Source organism: Nannospalax galili, unplaced genomic scaffold (genome assembly GCF_000622305.1).
Source record: "Nannospalax galili isolate Female #2095 unplaced genomic scaffold, S.galili_v1.0 scaffold249, whole genome shotgun sequence".
Taxonomy (NCBI): Eukaryota; Metazoa; Chordata; class Mammalia; order Rodentia; family Spalacidae; genus Nannospalax; species Nannospalax galili.
This window is the reverse complement of record NW_008360307.1, coordinates 925,089-943,249: the sequence shown is the minus strand read 5'-3', so window position 1 is coordinate 943,249 and position 18,161 is coordinate 925,089. Positions and strand designations below refer to the sequence as shown.

At 37.6% G+C, this 18,161-nt stretch overlaps 1 protein-coding gene and 1 pseudogene across 2 annotated transcripts in view; both read right to left on the bottom strand.

Moving 5' to 3' along the window:
* Positions 1–18,161, bottom strand: part of Agmo (alkylglycerol monooxygenase) — a 305,041-nt gene that overhangs the window by 275,902 nt on the left and 10,978 nt on the right. For both annotated transcript variants that reach the window (XM_029559290.1, XM_029559289.1), the window contains exon 3: positions 11,370–11,521. In XM_029559290.1, the coding sequence (XP_029415150.1) occupies positions 11,370–11,521 (152 nt within the window). The remainder of the gene's footprint in view (positions 1–11,369; positions 11,522–18,161) is intronic.
* On the bottom strand, positions 12,642–14,797 carry LOC103726801 (annotated as a pseudogene).

Sequence of the window (18,161 nt, the reverse complement as noted above, 5' to 3'; positions counted from 1 at the left end):
TTTTATTTTACTTCTCTTTCTTTTAAAAATATTTCTATTATTTTTTTGTGTATTTCATACAGAATATCTCAGTCCCCCATTGGAATTCATACATTCTGTCATTTGTTTTAGTGACATCTTCCGTTACAGTCCACTCAGCCCTCCTTGACCCTAATCTACTCCATTACTCAGTGCTTCATCAGAACAGTTAAGGGGATGCCTTCTTTTTTCATAACCCACACATATAGTCCCACCAAAACTGGATTGAAAGCAAGCTCAGTTTATTAACTTTGTTGCATTTTGCTAAACACTTTGATTTCTATTTCTTTATAGTTAGAGGAGGAATAATAAAACACTAAACCAACTCCTAGCTCCATGTCCCATTCTCAACTTGCCCCATTTCCTCCTTCCAAACAGCCAACACTGGGGACTCATTTTCTTACACTAATTTTAGAGCCATTTGTGAATTTTCTCTTATCTTAATCCCACATTCCAAATATAAGAAAACTGTTCTGGTTTTAACTTCAAATATGTCCTAAATCTGACCAACTTCTGTTGCTGCCGTCATCATCTTAAGGGTCCTTTAAGTTGCGGCGTGTATTTAAAAAAAAAAGAAATCCCATGAGACTAGAGAGACAGCTCAATGGTTAAGAGCACTGACTGCTCTTGCAGAGGACCCGGGTTAGATTCCCAGCACCCACATGGCAGCTAACAACCATCTATAACTCCAGTTCTAGGTAATCTGACACCGTCTTCTGACCTCCATGGGCATTGCATGACATGGGTGCATTCACATACATTCAGACAATACACTCATACACATAAAGCTAAAATAATTTTTAAAAAATGTAAAACTCCTATTTCAACATAGTTATAGTTTGAAGAAAATTAATTTTCTGGCTATCAACTTCCTATATACTTGTCCCTAATATTATTGAACTACAAACAGTTCTGTATCACAATATTATTCTTTCCATTTATAAAAGAGAGATATGACAATATATCCTAGTATGGTGTGATAATCTAGGGTATAAAAATCTCTAACTACCAGGGGCTGGAGAGATAGCTCAGCAGTTAAGAACACTGGCTGTTCTTGCAGAAGACCCAGGTTCAAATCCCAGGACCCACATGGCAGTTAACAACTGTCCGTAACACCAGTTCCAGGGAATCCAACAGCCTCTTCTGTTCTCCAGGGGCATTGCACGAAATGGGTGCACTTATTTATATGCAGGCTATACACCCATACCAAAATAAAAATAATAAATAAAATATTTTTTAAAATCTCTACAAAACAATGGGATATAACTAAATATTAAATGAAGGGTCTTTAGAACCAAGTGTTTTAGTTCTTAAATGTGTCTCTCATGTAAATTCAGTCATGGAATCAATTTATTATATTGCACAAAGGTATTTTTAGTGAAACAAAATTCACTAAAATATAATAAGAAACTTTTGTGTATAATGTAGGCAGAAGAAATATAATTTCATAAAATTATGTGTTACAGTTTCATTTTATGCCAAATTACTATAGCATTTTAAACCCACTGAGTCACATATATTTTCTCAACTCATTTGAATAAAAGCTACTTTTTTTGTGATAATGTGCCCAGTTAACTATCATCTGACCATCCTGCCCTACTGTGTAATGTCCCAAGTTTCTTGTAAGCTTCATTCCCTCTTACTTGGCCCTGGGTGAAATGACTACATTTTATCAAATTAGTCAAGTATGCTTTTGCTTCAGGGCTTTGCACTTTCTGCCCCCCTATTCCTGTGCCTCCCTTTGCCCAGAATCCTAGGGTTCCCTTTTTTATTAAGGTTTAGCTCCATAATCAAATGTCACCTTATCAGAGGCACATTTTAGATCAATCCATATAAAGTGAAAACACACTAACCTTACACACTCTCTGTTAACCTGTTTTGGTTATTATCGCAAATATCACATTGATACTGTAACATGAAGCTTCATGAGACTATTTTAGCAATTGGGCCCCAACTATCTGTACAGCAAAGACATACACTAGGTTATTGGTGAACAGGGGAATACTGCTTCTCTGCCAAAGGTCCTACAACAACCTTAGAGTGCACCTACATAAATAGGCAGTGCGGCTAGTGCATCTGAGGATAAATTTTCCAGCTTAAACATTGCTCATTCACAGAATTCTTATCTTCATTAAAACCTGTCTTCCAGCTTCTGACTGGTCAGGTCCAACAGGAAATGCCATTTTTCGGCCTTTATCAAGTGTACCAAGCATACCCTTCTTTTAGGTACTTTCTACCAGTAGAGATTTGTTTAGAAATTCTTTCCTCATGTTTTCTCATGCTGCCTTCTTCACCACATTTCAAGCTCTAGTACAGCCACCGAGCACAAGAGGCCTTACAAGACCATTTGGTCTATCAGTCCTTAGTTCACAGCACCTACACTGCCTGCTTTTCTATAGCATAACATATGGAGCATTTCTTCAGTTCCTTCCCTGATTGCTGTGTAGTGCCCATAAAAGTATTAGCTTTCATTTGGTCACTATGTATTTTCAACAATTAGAAGACTCCCAGGATACGGGAGGCACACATAGAAATTCATTAATCTCTAATGAATGGTAAAGTGCCTACTTTACAGGTTTTCTCTGGAAATTAAATAATATAATACATGGGATTATTAATGTAAAGCCCCTAAGTTATCTAGGGACACAGTAAACATCTAGTCAATGTTAATGGCAAACATTGCATTTGTAGTGTCTCCACTGATTTATAAATGTACTTGACTTTTTATTTAGTGAATAGTAGTATTAGCATCATCATTTAAAGCATGGACTTTTTAAAATAAACTTTTAATATTTTATTGTTTTTATTTTATGTATATGAATATATGAACTGCAGGTATATAAGTCATGTTGTGCAATGCCTGCTGGAGGTCAGAAGAGTATGCTGGATTCCCCTAGAACTGGAGTTCTGGACAGTTGTTAGCCACCACGTGGGTACTGGGAATTGAACCCATGTCCTTTGCAAGAGCTCTTAACTGCTGAACCAACTCTCCAGCCCCCAAAACATATACCTTTTAAACATTTGCATTTTTATACACCATTTCAGCACATTCAGAAACTTTGAATTTTGACATTAAGAATCAAGGGCAATGATAAACTACCTGTAAATCACTGATGAAGTGGAGACAAAAGAATTAGGAATTCAAGATTATCCTTGTTTACCTAGAGCTTTCAAGTCTACCCTGAGTTAAATGAGATCTTGACTCAAAACAAAAACATAAGCAAAACCAAATAATTAGGGAAAATAAGGACATAGCTGATTTTCCCAGTTTCAGAACTCACAACATAGACATACTGACACATCCTCTATCATTGTAAGTGTTGACGCCTACATAGAACAGTCACTGAGTATATCTGTCATTAAGACAGTTATCTCAGGTGGTTTTTGTAGAGCTAGTATAAGAGAATGATATAATCAAATTAAATAAGTGTGGGAAAAATAATGCATGAAAATAGGGTGTATTAATAAAGTCGGTAACAGAAAATCTTGAACAATTAGTTGACAATTACTCTTGTGTATTCTCCTACTGTTTCACATAGTCCTTCTAATTGTGGTATTTTAATGTTGATGATATTAACTTGAATCATGATTATGGTTGTTTAATAATGAAAGAGTTTAAAATTCCACTTGAGCTGGTGTTTTGTGGTCTGTTTTAAAATATTTTGCACTAATGCAAAGTATGTACATATTGAGAAACGTTTCCAATATTTTAAACAAAATTATATGGAATAAAATCTTGATATTGTTTTCTCCATACATTTTTAATTGAATATTGTTCCAAAACCATCCTATGTATCCAGGCCTGATGATATAGGTTTCTAATCCCAGCTACTAAGAAGGTGAAGTAGGAGAATTGTAAATCCAAGGCCCACCTGGAGCAGAGTAAGTACAAGGCCATCCTGGGCAATTTAGCGAAATGCTGCCTCAAAAATCTTTAAAAGAAGTGATAATAGAAACTGTGATGTACCTCAGTGGTAGAGTACTTGTCTAGCATATCTATGGGTCCAATGATCATTTCCCAGTACTGAAGAAAATATCCTTTAGGTTGAAAAACTTTAACTTTCCTCTGTTGTGTCCATTAAGTTTACCATAAACCTTCATAAACATCCCATCCTGCTTCACTGATTGACTTATCAATCATTTATTCATGTTTATTTGGTGCTTGCCTTTCAAAGAATTTTTCATACAAACCGTCATAAAAATGGTTGATGAATAAAATCAATGACCTCTGCCTCATAGAGGTTAATCCCAAGGTCACCTGTGTAGTAAATGGTTTCAAGACATACATACATGCCTTATCTTTTCACTTATATTTCAAAACTATTTCTGCTCTGTAAGGTCAGCTATGCTGGTCTAAGAGGAAGTAGACCAAGGCAAAATCTGGTTCTAAAAGCCAAATCTTAAGTGAAAATGACTTGTAATCTTGATGTCTGCCTACCAGTTTTATTTTAATAACTCATTTAAATATCTAATCCCTTGAGAATATTACTATGGCCATCCTGGAATTCCCAGCTGTTCTTGGCACTATTGCTCCAGTTCAATATTATTATTCAAAAATATGCTGATGGAAACTCCTGACACTTTTATCATTTCTTATTTAATAATACAATGCATTTAGATTTCCAACACTTTGATGGAACAACAACCAAAACCTGTGTTTCAAATTTATTTTTTATACATTATTCACAAACAACAAAAGAAATTTAGGGTGTGAATTTAAGAGTGACTGCAGCTGCCCAAGGTGAGAATAAGTAATTTCTAAAAGAAAAACTCCCTAAATATAGTTCTTTGACAGGAAATAATGGTGATGTTTCAGTACAGTTATAGTCGAAGTGATTCTACAGCCAGATGATTAGGGAGAGACTTGTCATTGAAATGAAGTCAAAGGAAAATGGTTAACCTTGACACCTGTCATTTAATGAGAAACAGTAATGAGAACCTTGAACCTGATTGACAGGAATTCCACAGCTTTTGTCACAGATTCTGAAGGTGAATGTTTCAAGGCTGAGATAAGGCAAGGTATCATGGGAGAAGACAAGGCATCATGGGAGAAGACAAGGTGTCATGGGAGAAGGCAAGGTATCATGGGAGAAGGAAGCAGAGAGAATAACAGTAACTCAGGTGAATAGAGAATGGCTGTCATGCCAAGTGATGCCATCAGAATATGACTATAACACAGCTTATAAAATAAAGATGGCTCATACTCTATGCCTACAATTAAATGGACTTAGGTATATGCATGCATCCTTGAAAAAACACAAAAAAATCAAGTGAATGAGAATTTAACTATATCAATCACTTCTCTTAAAGACAAAGAACTGACAGAATGGCTGTCTCACACTGCAGAAGCTGAGAATCCAGTAGTTGCTCTGGCAATGAGAATGCGCAGCTCAGAAGTTCCAGTGTAGTGCTGAAGTACTCAAAGATTCTGGGAGAGTTTCTGGCCTTCAGTCTACATTGGAAGGCTGAAGAAACTGGCCGTAGCACCAATGAAGGAGTGCAACAGCAATAGGCTAAGTGAACAGGAAGTGTGAAGACAAGCAGGCAAAAACCCAGGTTCCCTTCTTCCAAGTCCTTCTATCTGGGTTACCACTGGAAGCTGTCATCCCCATTTGGGCGGGGGGACAGGAATCTTCCTGCTTCAAAAAATCTGATCTAGAAAGTCCCTCATAGGGCTGTCCAGGTGACTCGTATTTTAATTGATTCCATATCCATTCAGTGTAGACCACAGTTCTGTCACAATCACAAGCCAAAATAATTTCTAATTAGTACATAAACTTGTTTAAGAAAAGTAGATATGAGGATGATCTAAATTTGGCTTGTTTTAAAATTCAGAAAAGAAGCTGAACATGGTGATATGGTGATACACACCTGTAATTCCAACACATGGAACACTGAGTCAGATTATCACAAGTTTGGGGCCACTTTGTACAATGCAGTGAGACCACGTACCAAACAAACAACTCAGTAAAGAATGTACAATATGAAATTTAAGAAACATTAAATTATATAAACATAAAATATAACCATTTCACAGATGAAGTCCCCTATTCTAGAACTGAACTTTTTTTTCACAGCCTAAATGTGTAATCAATATCTCAGAATGGAACAGTAAAATGCTTACTTGAGTAAATCTTGATTTATGATCATATATAACATACAAAGAGATGCTTATCAATAAGAATATGAATAGGAGTCAGAAACAAATACCCCAGGAAAAATAAACATACAATATCTGAACATGAGTGCATAAGTACATCTGAAGATTATATAACAAGGAACACAGTGTCTGACTGGAGAAATCTCCCTTCTAGTTGTTGGTCAGGGTAGTTATTCCCAAAATAACACAGGCTATTGTCACAACCCTTGATTATCTCCCAGAACTTGAAAGTAAGGCCCTATTGCTGATGACAGGACAGGACATACTTCAGACACAATACTTAGAACAATGGAACTGGAACTAACCTGGAAGCTTCTACCTGAAGACTAGTTCTCATAGGTCTAGATAAAGTAGCAGCTGCTAAGGGAGAAATCAATCAGTGGTCCAAACCAGCTCCAAAGCCTAATAATCACAATGGCTGGCACAGCAATCTGTCTCTATTGGTTCAGTAGTGGCAATTTTATCTAAGGGATAATCAACAGCTGTTTAATTGAACTTAAATCCCTCTCAACGGGAGGTAACTCACGGGTGTCACTGTAAATATAGTTAGATACACATGGCTGGATGGGTCATAGATCCTAGAAAAAATCCTATCTCTACCATATCTATAGACAAATGAAATTTCTTACTGTATGCTCAGTATGGATCTTTATACTCCAAGAATACAGACAAGCATACCATACACCACTCATCAAAGAATCTTCTTTTTGCAATAGATGGAGGATATTACAGAGTTACACAAGTGGTCACACACACAGAATATATGTCTGAGAGATGCCCAGCCCTAAGTTACACACCTACAGTGGAACCTCTTCACCTAATGATCATGGAACACAGTAGAACAGGGGATTGAGAAAATACTAATACATCTCTCTACTCTGACTAGTGAAGCTTTCTCAGACAACAAAGTGGGATGCACACAGAAGGTCACAACTGGCCAAGTTTTAGATAACGAAAGACTGAAGACTATGTCTCTTTGGATAGGACTCCTATATTGAACCTCACCCAAGCACAGCTCAGGGGGACCACTGTGGAAGAGCGGGCAGAAAGATTGTAAGAGCCAAGGCTTGGTACATGAATCTAAGGAAACAGGCTTTCAGGTCACTGGTAATTTGTTCACAAGAACTTGCAACAATGGTGACAGCATGCACAAGACCCATGCTGACTCCGCCATAGAATGAGGGAAATGAGAAGCAGGCTTCAACCCTAAGCAATAAACTATTGACAACTGACTACTGAAGGGTGAGGGAGAGTAGATCTTCTTTAAGGGAGAGACTCTAGACAGGCTGACTAGTGGATAAACTTGCATGGAGGGACATCTGGGTACAAACGCTTGACTGGATAGGCCTTAGCATATATGACAGAATGCATGAAATCTGTAAGAAGGAGGCTATGGTGGGCACAGATGTGGCTCACAGTTATGAGATTGCCTGAATCTTAGAAGAGACTGCAATTGTACTTTTGAGTAGTGTTGGAACAGTGAAACACTATTGGCACATTTGAAGTTGGACTGTGAAAAGTCCATGAGATTATTGTGGGAAAGAGTGGAATTTTAGGGGCTGTAGTCGTGGCTTGGGGGATAAGAACACTTGCAGTTCTTCCAGAGGACCTTCGTTCAACTTCCAGCACCCACATGATGGCTTTAGCTCTGTTGCTGTCTTCTGGCCTTTGCTGGCACTATGCACATACCAGTAAACTGTTCACAGTCCAACTTCAAATGTGCCCAAATAAAACTTTTTAAATTACTTAAAAAATAAGAGTGGCTCACTAATGAGTGAAAGAGAGTAGACCTTACTTACCATCTCTAGATAGGCTGACTATTCTCCAGTGGATGAACTTGCACTGAAGGACATCTGGATACAAATGCTTGACTAGATAGGACTTAATGTGTATAGTGGAATGCATGAGGTCTGGCAGGGGAGGGATGTTTGGGGGATTGTGGGAAGGGGTCTAAATTTGATTAAGAACTGTTGTAAGAAATGTACAAAAGCTCAATAACAATTTCTTAAAAAGAGCAGAATTTTATGTCTTAAAAGTGATTTCTTTGGGTGTCAAGTTGACAAGGACTAAATTTGTGATACGTAATCTTAAACTGTTAACTTGATAGGATTTAAAATTACCATAGAAACACCCTCCTGATATTCTGTGAAGGCATTTTTGGATCATATCAATGAAAGTGGGAAAACCCATTTTCTAAAGTCATGAAAGAAAAGAGCAGAATTTTATGTCTTAAAAGTGATTTCTTTGGGTGTCAAGTTGACAAGGACTAAATTTGTGATACGTAATCTTAAACTGTTAACTTGATAGGATTTAAAATTACCATAGAAACACCCTCCTGATATTCTGTGAAGGCATTTTTGGATCATATCAATGAAAGTGGGAAAACCCATTTTCTAAAGTCATGAAAGAAACGTGATTTTAATTTCTTTGGGTGTCAAGTTGACAAGGACTAAATTTGTGATACGTAATCTTAAACTGTTAACTTGATAGGATTTAAAATTACCATAGAAACACCCTCCTGATATTCTGTGAAGGCATTTTTGGATCATATCAATGAAAGTGGGAAAACCCATTTTCTAAAGTCATGAAAGAAATCCGTGATTTTACTACCATTATTTTACATCAGGTCTTAATAATTAATGATTTTTTTTGTTATTCTATAAGAAAAAGAAATATAAAGAATTATATATAGCTGCAAATATCTGTTTCTTATACACAGGGATAAAGATGGAATTCAATATTTTGAGAATAATCTTTCGACTAATGCAAAGCTATCACATAAATGGGAGAAATTGCTACCAAGACATGCAAATGACAATCGTATAAGCAAGAACAATAGAAAACACCAGCAACGATTGGGGTTACTTAAGAAAGAATTTAAACATGTATGAAAAAAAACTGGGAGGATGGAGAGATGGCTTAGCAATTAAGAGCACTGGTTGCTCTTGTAAAGGATCCAGATTCAGTTCACAGCATCCATATGATGGCTAACAACAGTCTGTAACTCCAGTGTGTACATACACACATGCAGGCAATACACTTATACATACAAGATAAAAGTAATAAATGCAATATTTTAATAAATCAAAAAGAAAACAAAATTTTATATGTTTTCTTCAAAACATAACACGCAACATGCTCGTTTGTATAGTGTGGGATATGCTTTTGTCAATTCGTTCTACTGAAAAGATTGAAAGAAAAGTTACACAGTTAGCTCAACGTTTTTTTCCTTATTACATTTTAAGATTGCTTTTGGACTTTTGAAATTGTTGAAACTCTTTTAGTTGAGTGAAACTGACCAAATATTCAGTTTGGACTTAGTAATCTTTGAAGCTGAGAAATTTGATATTATAAGATTTTCTGTCTCTGTATATATCTAAATACCTAGGAACTTATCTTAATAGTTTTCATTATTGTTTATATGTTAAAATTTTAAAATCAACTCTCATTTGAAGGCTGACATATTTAAATACATTTTTTTTTTCCTTACTAGCATTCCATTACAAGTCTAAAGTCTTTGAACTTAGATTTGGGTCCATAGCCTGAGGGCTTTAAGTGTTTTTCCAGAAGGTTATCCCTTTTTTAATGCCTGTTTCTTCCACTGGATTCAGTTCAGTTTTTCTAATAGGAAGCATACTTTCATTAGCATTGATCCACATTTTACTGTCATTTTACTTTATCGGTTTAACTAAGAGTATTTATAATCAATGCACCTTTAAATTTTATATTTCAAATTATTTTTTGAGTATTTGTTTCCTGCTACAGTGTTCTTTCAAAAACTAAGCAAAATTTTAGATTTCTCAAATAAGAACATCTGTATAGCACAGTGTGGTATCAGAAGTTTCCTGAGCTTAAATGGTTCAGGGTCTTTCTACAATACCTATTAGATGCACAGGCCATGAGAAAAAAAAAACCACCAATGGACTTGTTTTATGGAGAAAATTAATTCTTTACATTAAAAAAGCAATAGCCTACAGGCTTTTTATCCACAATCATGTCTGATTTGGGAGTATCTTCCTACATTTACATGAAAGGAGCGATCAAAAGTTGACATAGAATTTTCAAAGACAATGGACAGCTCATACAAAATAACTAACTTTTTTACTTCAGATTGTTCCAAAGACTTAACACTCATTCTTTTATTAAGTGCATGTGTCTAAAATACTTAATAGAAAATGTAGTTTGCTCAAGGTTAGCAGTCTTCAGCAGGTACCGGGTCTGGTTCCTCCTACATACCCCATCTATACTTGGAAAGAATGTTTGGTCCTTGTCTTAAACACATAAAACACTTATTCACCCTGATCTCAGGTCTCTTCTGTTTTCCATCTAATTTTTTCTTATTCCAGGTTCTTCCTTTTCCTTCCTTCCTCCCCACCCACTCAACACAACCACATTCTGAAATCCTCAGCGCTGCTCTTTGTTTCTCGAAAAATGAGTGCTTTCCTGCATTTCCTTCAGAACTTTGGTGTGTCGGGTCCCTCCTCTGAGACCACTTGCTCACCTTACATCCATAATGTTCCTCAAGTCTCACTCAGCCCTATAGAAGTTCAGACCTGACCCTTTTGCAACATTTTCCATTCCTTTTGCATAACAAAACATTTCTTTGGAAGGTGCAACTAAGAATCCCAAAGCAAATTCAGTGACCCAGCACAGAAGGAAGGTTTTGTATGAAATGAGAAATTTTACGAAGCTATAGTTACACTGAGGTACATTATGGTCAGTGCCTAGCTGATTGCATTTTCATTTGTAGTGTGGAAGCAGTGCCAAGAAATCGAATCAAGCTGACTGTGATGGCAGATGTTCCCTAGAATTCCATGCTGTTTCAGAGAACTTCAGAATGACCCCTGATGATTGGGACGTGAAGTCTGATATTGTGTATAATTACCTGCAGTTTCTACAAAGCCATCACAAGGACACTGGATGGCAACCCGTTAAAAAGCAATGTTGTAGCTATTGCTTTCTAAATGTCTTAAGATTAGAATCATGAGGAAAACAAACCTGCAACGATTTCATTTTTTTTTTAAAGTGGCTTCAGATTGTCTCTACTGAAATTTCAAAGTAAACGTTCATTAGCAATTTTGACACAGAATAAACATTTGTATTGATTTGATTATTCAGTTTTTGCCAAATGCCTCTTATATATCAAACATGTTTCAGGATTCATTTACAAAATGTATAATTTGCAACTTACCATGGGCCATGCGATGGAACCAGTAGTAGCCAAAGTCAACTCCCAAGAAGGTTAAATACCAAGTCCATGGACAATCCCAAGGCAATTCCAAAAGTCTATAGTTCTCCCAGATATAAATGTAACTAGTCACTTCAAAGCTCCTGAAAAACAGGCTGGAAAATAAAATTGATAAGCAATCATTAGACCATACTTCACTTCCACAATTATGCCAAAATGCTCTATTTAACATTTAATACAAATATAGCCTGTATAAAGGTGGCATCCTGTTACCACTCATGTTGCTTCTTCATGTTCTGCATTGTCTTTTACATGCTCACTATCCATAACATCAACCGAATTCCCTTAATACTTCTTGTTTTCCATGGGCATATGGATACCAGTTGTTTGCACTATCAATTTCATGGAGTTTAGAGATTCTACCTTTTTTCACATTTCTTAAAATGCTTTTTTGTGGAACTCATACAAATAACTCTTATAAAACTACATCGAAATTTCTGCTACTGCCATTTCTAAATTTGACTGATGGACACAGTAAGGATTATGGTTTATAAAGGACGCACCAACGGCAGAAAAGCAGACATGGCATATCTCTTAAGGAATCTGAAAACTGCCTTCTGTCTTTAAGTGTGCTGATCCCTTAACATTTGTCAAACTTGTCATCAGACTAAAGTGAATTACTCTGCCCCCGCTTCTCTTTACCCTCCTGTCTTATTCCCATCTCATACATATTAGTACTGTTGAGATATTAGACTTTACTATCACATCTTGGATTCTCATATATTTCAATATTTCATATAAGGATTGTAAAAGAGATAATTCAGAATATCAGGGAAGAAGTTTCTACTAGAAATAAAATATATAAAAACACTCAAAGTAAAAAAAAGCCAAACAACCAAACAACCAAAAAAACCCAATATGGTTTGCTATTCGAGGGGGGGATATGTAAAAACTTTTTAAATAAACATTTGGAATTTTGTTTTAAAAAAAATCACAACCATGAAGATTGTTACAAGTACAGGCCCTCTTGATTCTCCACAATGATCCTGAGCATGCTCACAAAGGGTTCCCATTGTTAAGTCTTAAACAACCATCTTTAAAAGAAGAAGAAGAAAAAAACCTCAGCACACTACCATTTAACTTTTTTTAATGTTGCTTCATAAATGGTGAAAAATTCTAAAGTGCACACAAAGAATAATCATAATGCTGTGGCCAACATTATAAATATGGAATTATAAATTTAAGATTTTCTGCTTTAAAAAAGAAATCTGGTAGTCAATGCAGGCATTCAGGGTCTTTGTGTCTAGAAGTGATGGTCTCTGCATCCTGACGATGCTTGCCTTTATCCATTTTTCCAGGTTCTCCACGTCCGCCTCTTCTTCCTCCCATCTGCTCCATCAAAGGTCCAGGAGGACCCCCTGGGCCACCTTGTCTTCCTCTGCTAAAGCCACCTTGGTCCATTCCACGGCCACCTCGAAAGTCATCTCAGTCTCCACCACGCCACCTGTGAACATTCCACAGGGACAGCTGCTGTCCATAAGTTCACCTCTTTCTCCCCGCACGTCACCAGGGCCACCTCCGCCGCCATCACCACTCAGAGGTGGGAAGGGTGGCAGGAGGAAGCCCTCGGGTTTAAGGGCCTTACACTGGTTGTCTTCTGTTATCCAGGCGAAGTTCTGGTTTCCAGAACCTGGATTGGGACACTGCCAGTCTCTAGCACGGTGCTGGATTTCCTCCTCCAGAGGAGTTTCCTCGAGAACTTACGAGACTGTCTTGGGGGGAAGCCTCCTCTGTCTCCTCCACAGTGACCCATATGACCAACGGGTCCCCCAGGACCTCCTGGGCCACCAGGACCTCTACGGAGTGGTGGCATCATTCTTCGGCCCTCATGGTGTGCCATACCACCCCTCATGATGTTCATTGAAGGCTTCTTTTGGGCAAGAGAGACTTTAAGCTTGTTTCCTTGAAACTATTTCCCATCAGACCACTCCACAGCAGCCTTGGCAGTTGGTGGATCTTCATAGGACACTTTGGTATCACCTTTGGGCTTTCCTGTTCCCTTATCCAGGTAGATGTGGATCATGGATTGCCTAGTTCTCTTGTTCATTCTAACAACCCCACACTGCTTAAAGCTGCTGCTCTCAGTGATGGGCAATCAGCTGGTGAGGGTGCTGACGGAGATTACACATTTGTACTTGCCTTATTTGGCTTTGTAAAATGTCTTTCCATCCCTCCAGGGATTAATATCCTTAACACTAAAATAAAAAAAGGGACTTGATGACAAAAAAAGAGAAGTCTCCCAAATCATCGAGAGTCACATTGTCAATTAATCCTTGGCCATAAATTGTACTGTTGTCAGAATCTTCATCAGATATAGGAAAGCCTAGATGAAGAACTGGTCTTTCACCCATGGGTCCACCAGGCTTATTGAAGCCACCTCGCTCTCCAGCTCTGCCCATTCCACCACGGCCTCCTCACTGCCCACTTCTGCTCATGCCTCCACAATCAAATCTTCCTTTTCCCCTGCCCAGGTTATCAGGGCCACTCATCATCCCATTCTCTCCTAGTTTGGGAAATCCTCCAGACTCCAGCCCACATATACCCATGCTACTGGGGTGATCCTTTCAGAATCAACTCTGCTGCCTGTAGCTGCTGCTCTGTTGGCTATATTGACTTGGAGCCTAGCTGTAGGACCCAGTCTGAGGTGGGTAACTAGTGGGAGGCTGCTGCCCATAGTTGCTTTGTTGACCATAGCTACTCTACTACTGCCCATAGCTGCTTGGCTGTCCACAGGTGTTTTGCTGAGAGTAACTGTTTGGATCATAACTAGTTGGTTGTGAAGAGGAATAACTGGTAGGAGGATAGGACAGAAGTTTGGTGATTGGCTGCATGGAGAAGCTCCCAGGGACCTGGGGATAACTGTAGTTAGTTTGTCCATATCCTAGGTTGGGCTGGTTATAACCCCCTGAGCTAGACTGAAGTTAACTAGACTCAGCAGGCTTGTTACCATCCTGTGGTCTTAGAGGTACTGTGGTTGTTGGCTGCTGTCCATAGGCTGAATAAGCAGGCTGAGTGCCATAAGCAGACTGTGATGCATAGGAGGTCTGGGTGGTGGTGACTGTTGCAGTGATGGTATCATAAGCACCAGTGCCATACCGCTGGACAGGTTGACTGTATTCCTGAAGGGCAGTTGGAGTAGTATACTCAGTGGGAGCCTGTCCATAAGAAGTTGCATATGCAGTCTGCCCATAGGTGGCAGTGGTCTGAGCCTGGATATAGCTGACATCAGTAGGCTGTCCATAGGTTGCATAGCGTTGTTGCCCATATGCCTGGGTAGTTTGTGCATATCCTTGAGTTGGCTGGGTAATGTAAGCACTGTAGCCCCGCTGGACTGTAGCTAGGCTATAGGTACTATAATCTGTGGATGCCATTTTCTTTCCTTCCTCCTCATTCTCTCAACTCAAAATAATTTTTTTAAAGAAACAGAAAGAAAGAAAGAAAGAAAGAAAGAAAGAAAGAAAGAAAGAAAGAAAGGGAACTGGAAAGATGGTTCAGTGGTTAGTAGCTTGCTGCTTTTGCTGAGGACTAGAGGTTAGTACTCAGCACATACATCTGGCAGCTCACAACCACCATAACTTCAGTTATAAGGGATCTGACATTTTCTTTCATTCTCCACAGGAAAATACATACACATACACACACACACACACACACACACACACACACACACACCCCACACACACCCCTGTACCTGTACCTGTGCATGCATATATGTACATACACATACAAATAAAAATAAACTAAGCAAACATCTAGAAGTTCAGGGAACATAGCTGAACAGGTGGCAGAGAGAATATTAATACATCTATAAACTCTCATGAGCAAAACTTCCTCATGCAATAGAAGGTGAATAACACAGAGGCCACAACTGGCCAAAGTATAGAGAATAAGAGACTGCAGAGTGTGTGTACCAGAATAGGACTCCTATATCAAACCTCTGCCACTTAGGGCTCAGGGACTATTACGGAATAGGGGGTGGAAAAACTGTAAGACCCACCGAGGGCGGTTGATGACCACAAGGAAGTATTCTTTTCCAGGTGGCTGGGAACTTGCTCATATGAGCTCACAGCATGGTGACAGCATACACAAAACCCATGCAAACTCAAATCAGACAAAACCCTGGTATACAAGTGGGGAAACTTACCCATTGAAGTGGGTTAGAAACCACAACTTTAGCTGAGGAACTATTGATATCTGATCACTACTGGGTGAGGGAGAGTTGGTCATCTTTATGGAAGTGACACTAGGTAGGCTGACCAAGCTCCAGTTGATGGACTCACACCATAGGGTATTTTGGGACAACAAACTTGACTCGGGACTTAATATATATGACAGCATGCATGAAATCTGGCAGGGGGTTAAGGGAGGGATGCATATAAGGGAGATGGTCTAAATATGATCAAGATGCATTGTATGGAATGCAGAAAAATTCTATTAAAAAAATCTAGAAACTAGAATGTCTTGCTATCTCATCAAGTTTCTATGAATTCTTATTTCAATAGCTTTCAAAAACATATACAATATACTTTAGTTTACAAAGTATATTTTCATTTTTAATTATCTGTGGTAAAACTTAAATCACATTATAGTAATTATTTCTTCTATCACTTTTATAAATTCTATGTTCTTCTGTTTATAAGTAAAATGTAAAATGAGTTGATCATTCTAAATAATATTTAATTATAAGCTACTAGCAAATTTATTGCTCAAAACTGTGAAAAATTCTAAATATTAGTATTTAAGGTAAAATTTAAAGAAGTAGCTAAGATCACTATAATATTAAAATTCCTCATTTTAATAGTGTTTTTTTTTCAGAAAGTGTTTGAATTAGAATGTTATGTGTTATTTGGAGAATCTTGATTTTACTTCATTCTTGAGTTCAATTATGATGTCACTTGTATTATGATTTCTATATTTAAAATCTGACATATCTTGAACTTCTTGAATCATTATTTATTTAATATATTCAGTACTATACTATACTAATTCAGAATAGCATTAATATATAACACTCAAAAAGTGAAGCATTTGCTCTTTTATGCATGGCTATAGTCACCATATTTTAAAATTCAATTTCCTCTTTGAAATGACATGGCTTTAAGCTTTTCCCTTCAGTGTGAGACCTTGTGTCAAAGAAATTGCTCATCCTTGGTTTTTGAAACAAATCCCATCCTGATCCATGCTCTGGATATATCAGATCCCCTGATAAAATGTCAAATAGGCATTCCATGGGACCTTTTCCTGGGACAATGTTCCTGAGGTCAGACCTTTGCAAGTGTGCAAATTTCTAGACTTGCCATAATGTCCACGAGATTTTTGAGATGCATAGAAAATCATTGTTGGCTGTCAGTCTGAGATACCTATACATGCATATGAAGCCCCTCGTTGGGCAAGACAGGCCATGATCCAGAGGATCTCACAGTGTTTTGGAAGTCTGAAGAATTTAAAAACTGGAAATGTAAACTTGCTTTCTAGTTTTTTAAAAATCAAAGTTATTTGTCAGAGTTAAACATTATTTTAAAGATTGTCAGCATGGTTGGTAGCTTTATTTTTAGACCAGGGCATCTCATCAGGGCCATTCTTAAGATGTAGCAGGATAATTCTCTGTTGTTGTTAGATGCCCTTCAAAAACATTAAATCAAGGTAGGAAGTCTTTAAAATTCTTTCTAGTATCTGTCAGTGAAATATTAATCATATAAAATTCCTTTTGATGTTAAAATAGTGAATAAAGGCGATTTTATGTGGTCCAAGCTAGGTACTAAGAAAAAAAGCAGGCATAGCAATTCTAATATCCGACAAAAGAGACTTTAAACTAAAACTAATCAGAAGAGATAAAGAGGGCCACTTCGTTCTGATCAAAGGAACAATAAATCAAGAAGATATTAAAACCATGAACATATATTCACCAAACTCTGGTGCACCCAACTTTATAAAAACAATACTACGGGACTTTAAGACACAGATTAATCCCAACTCATTAATAGTAGGGGACTTCAATACCCCACTCTCCATTAGATAGGTCAACAGGGCAGAGAATTAACAGAGAGACAACTGAATTAAATAATACCATACATCAAACGGACTTAACAGACATCTACCGAGTATTCCACCCAAGCACCAAAGGACATACTTTCTACTCAGCACCCCACGGAACCTTCTCCATAATCAACCATATACTGGAGCACAAAAAAAACCTCAACAAATACAAAAAGATTGAAATCATTCTGTGCATTCTATCAGACCGCAATGCAATAAAGCTTACAATCAACACTGGAAGAAGCCCTAATCACCACATGAACACTTGGAGACAAAATAACACACTCCTGAATTATGAATGGGTCAAAAGAGAAATTAAGAAAGAAAGAAAAGTATTCCTGGAACTAAATGAAAAGGACAATACAACACAAGCAGGGACACGCTGAAAGCTGTCCTTAGAGGGAAGTTTATAGCTATAAGTGCCTACATCAAAAAATCGGAAAGAATACAAATAAATGATGTAACGTTGCAACTCAAGACACTTGAAAAGCAACAGCAAACGAAACCCAAACCAAGTAGACAAGAAGTAACAAAAATCAGGGCAGAAATTAATGAAATTGAAACAAAGAAAGTGATATAAAGTATCAACAAATCCAAGATCTGGTTCTTTGAAAAGATAAACAAGATTGACAGACCGCTAACCTAGTTAACCAAAAGAGAGAAAGAGCACCTCCAAATCAATAAAATCAGAGATGAAAG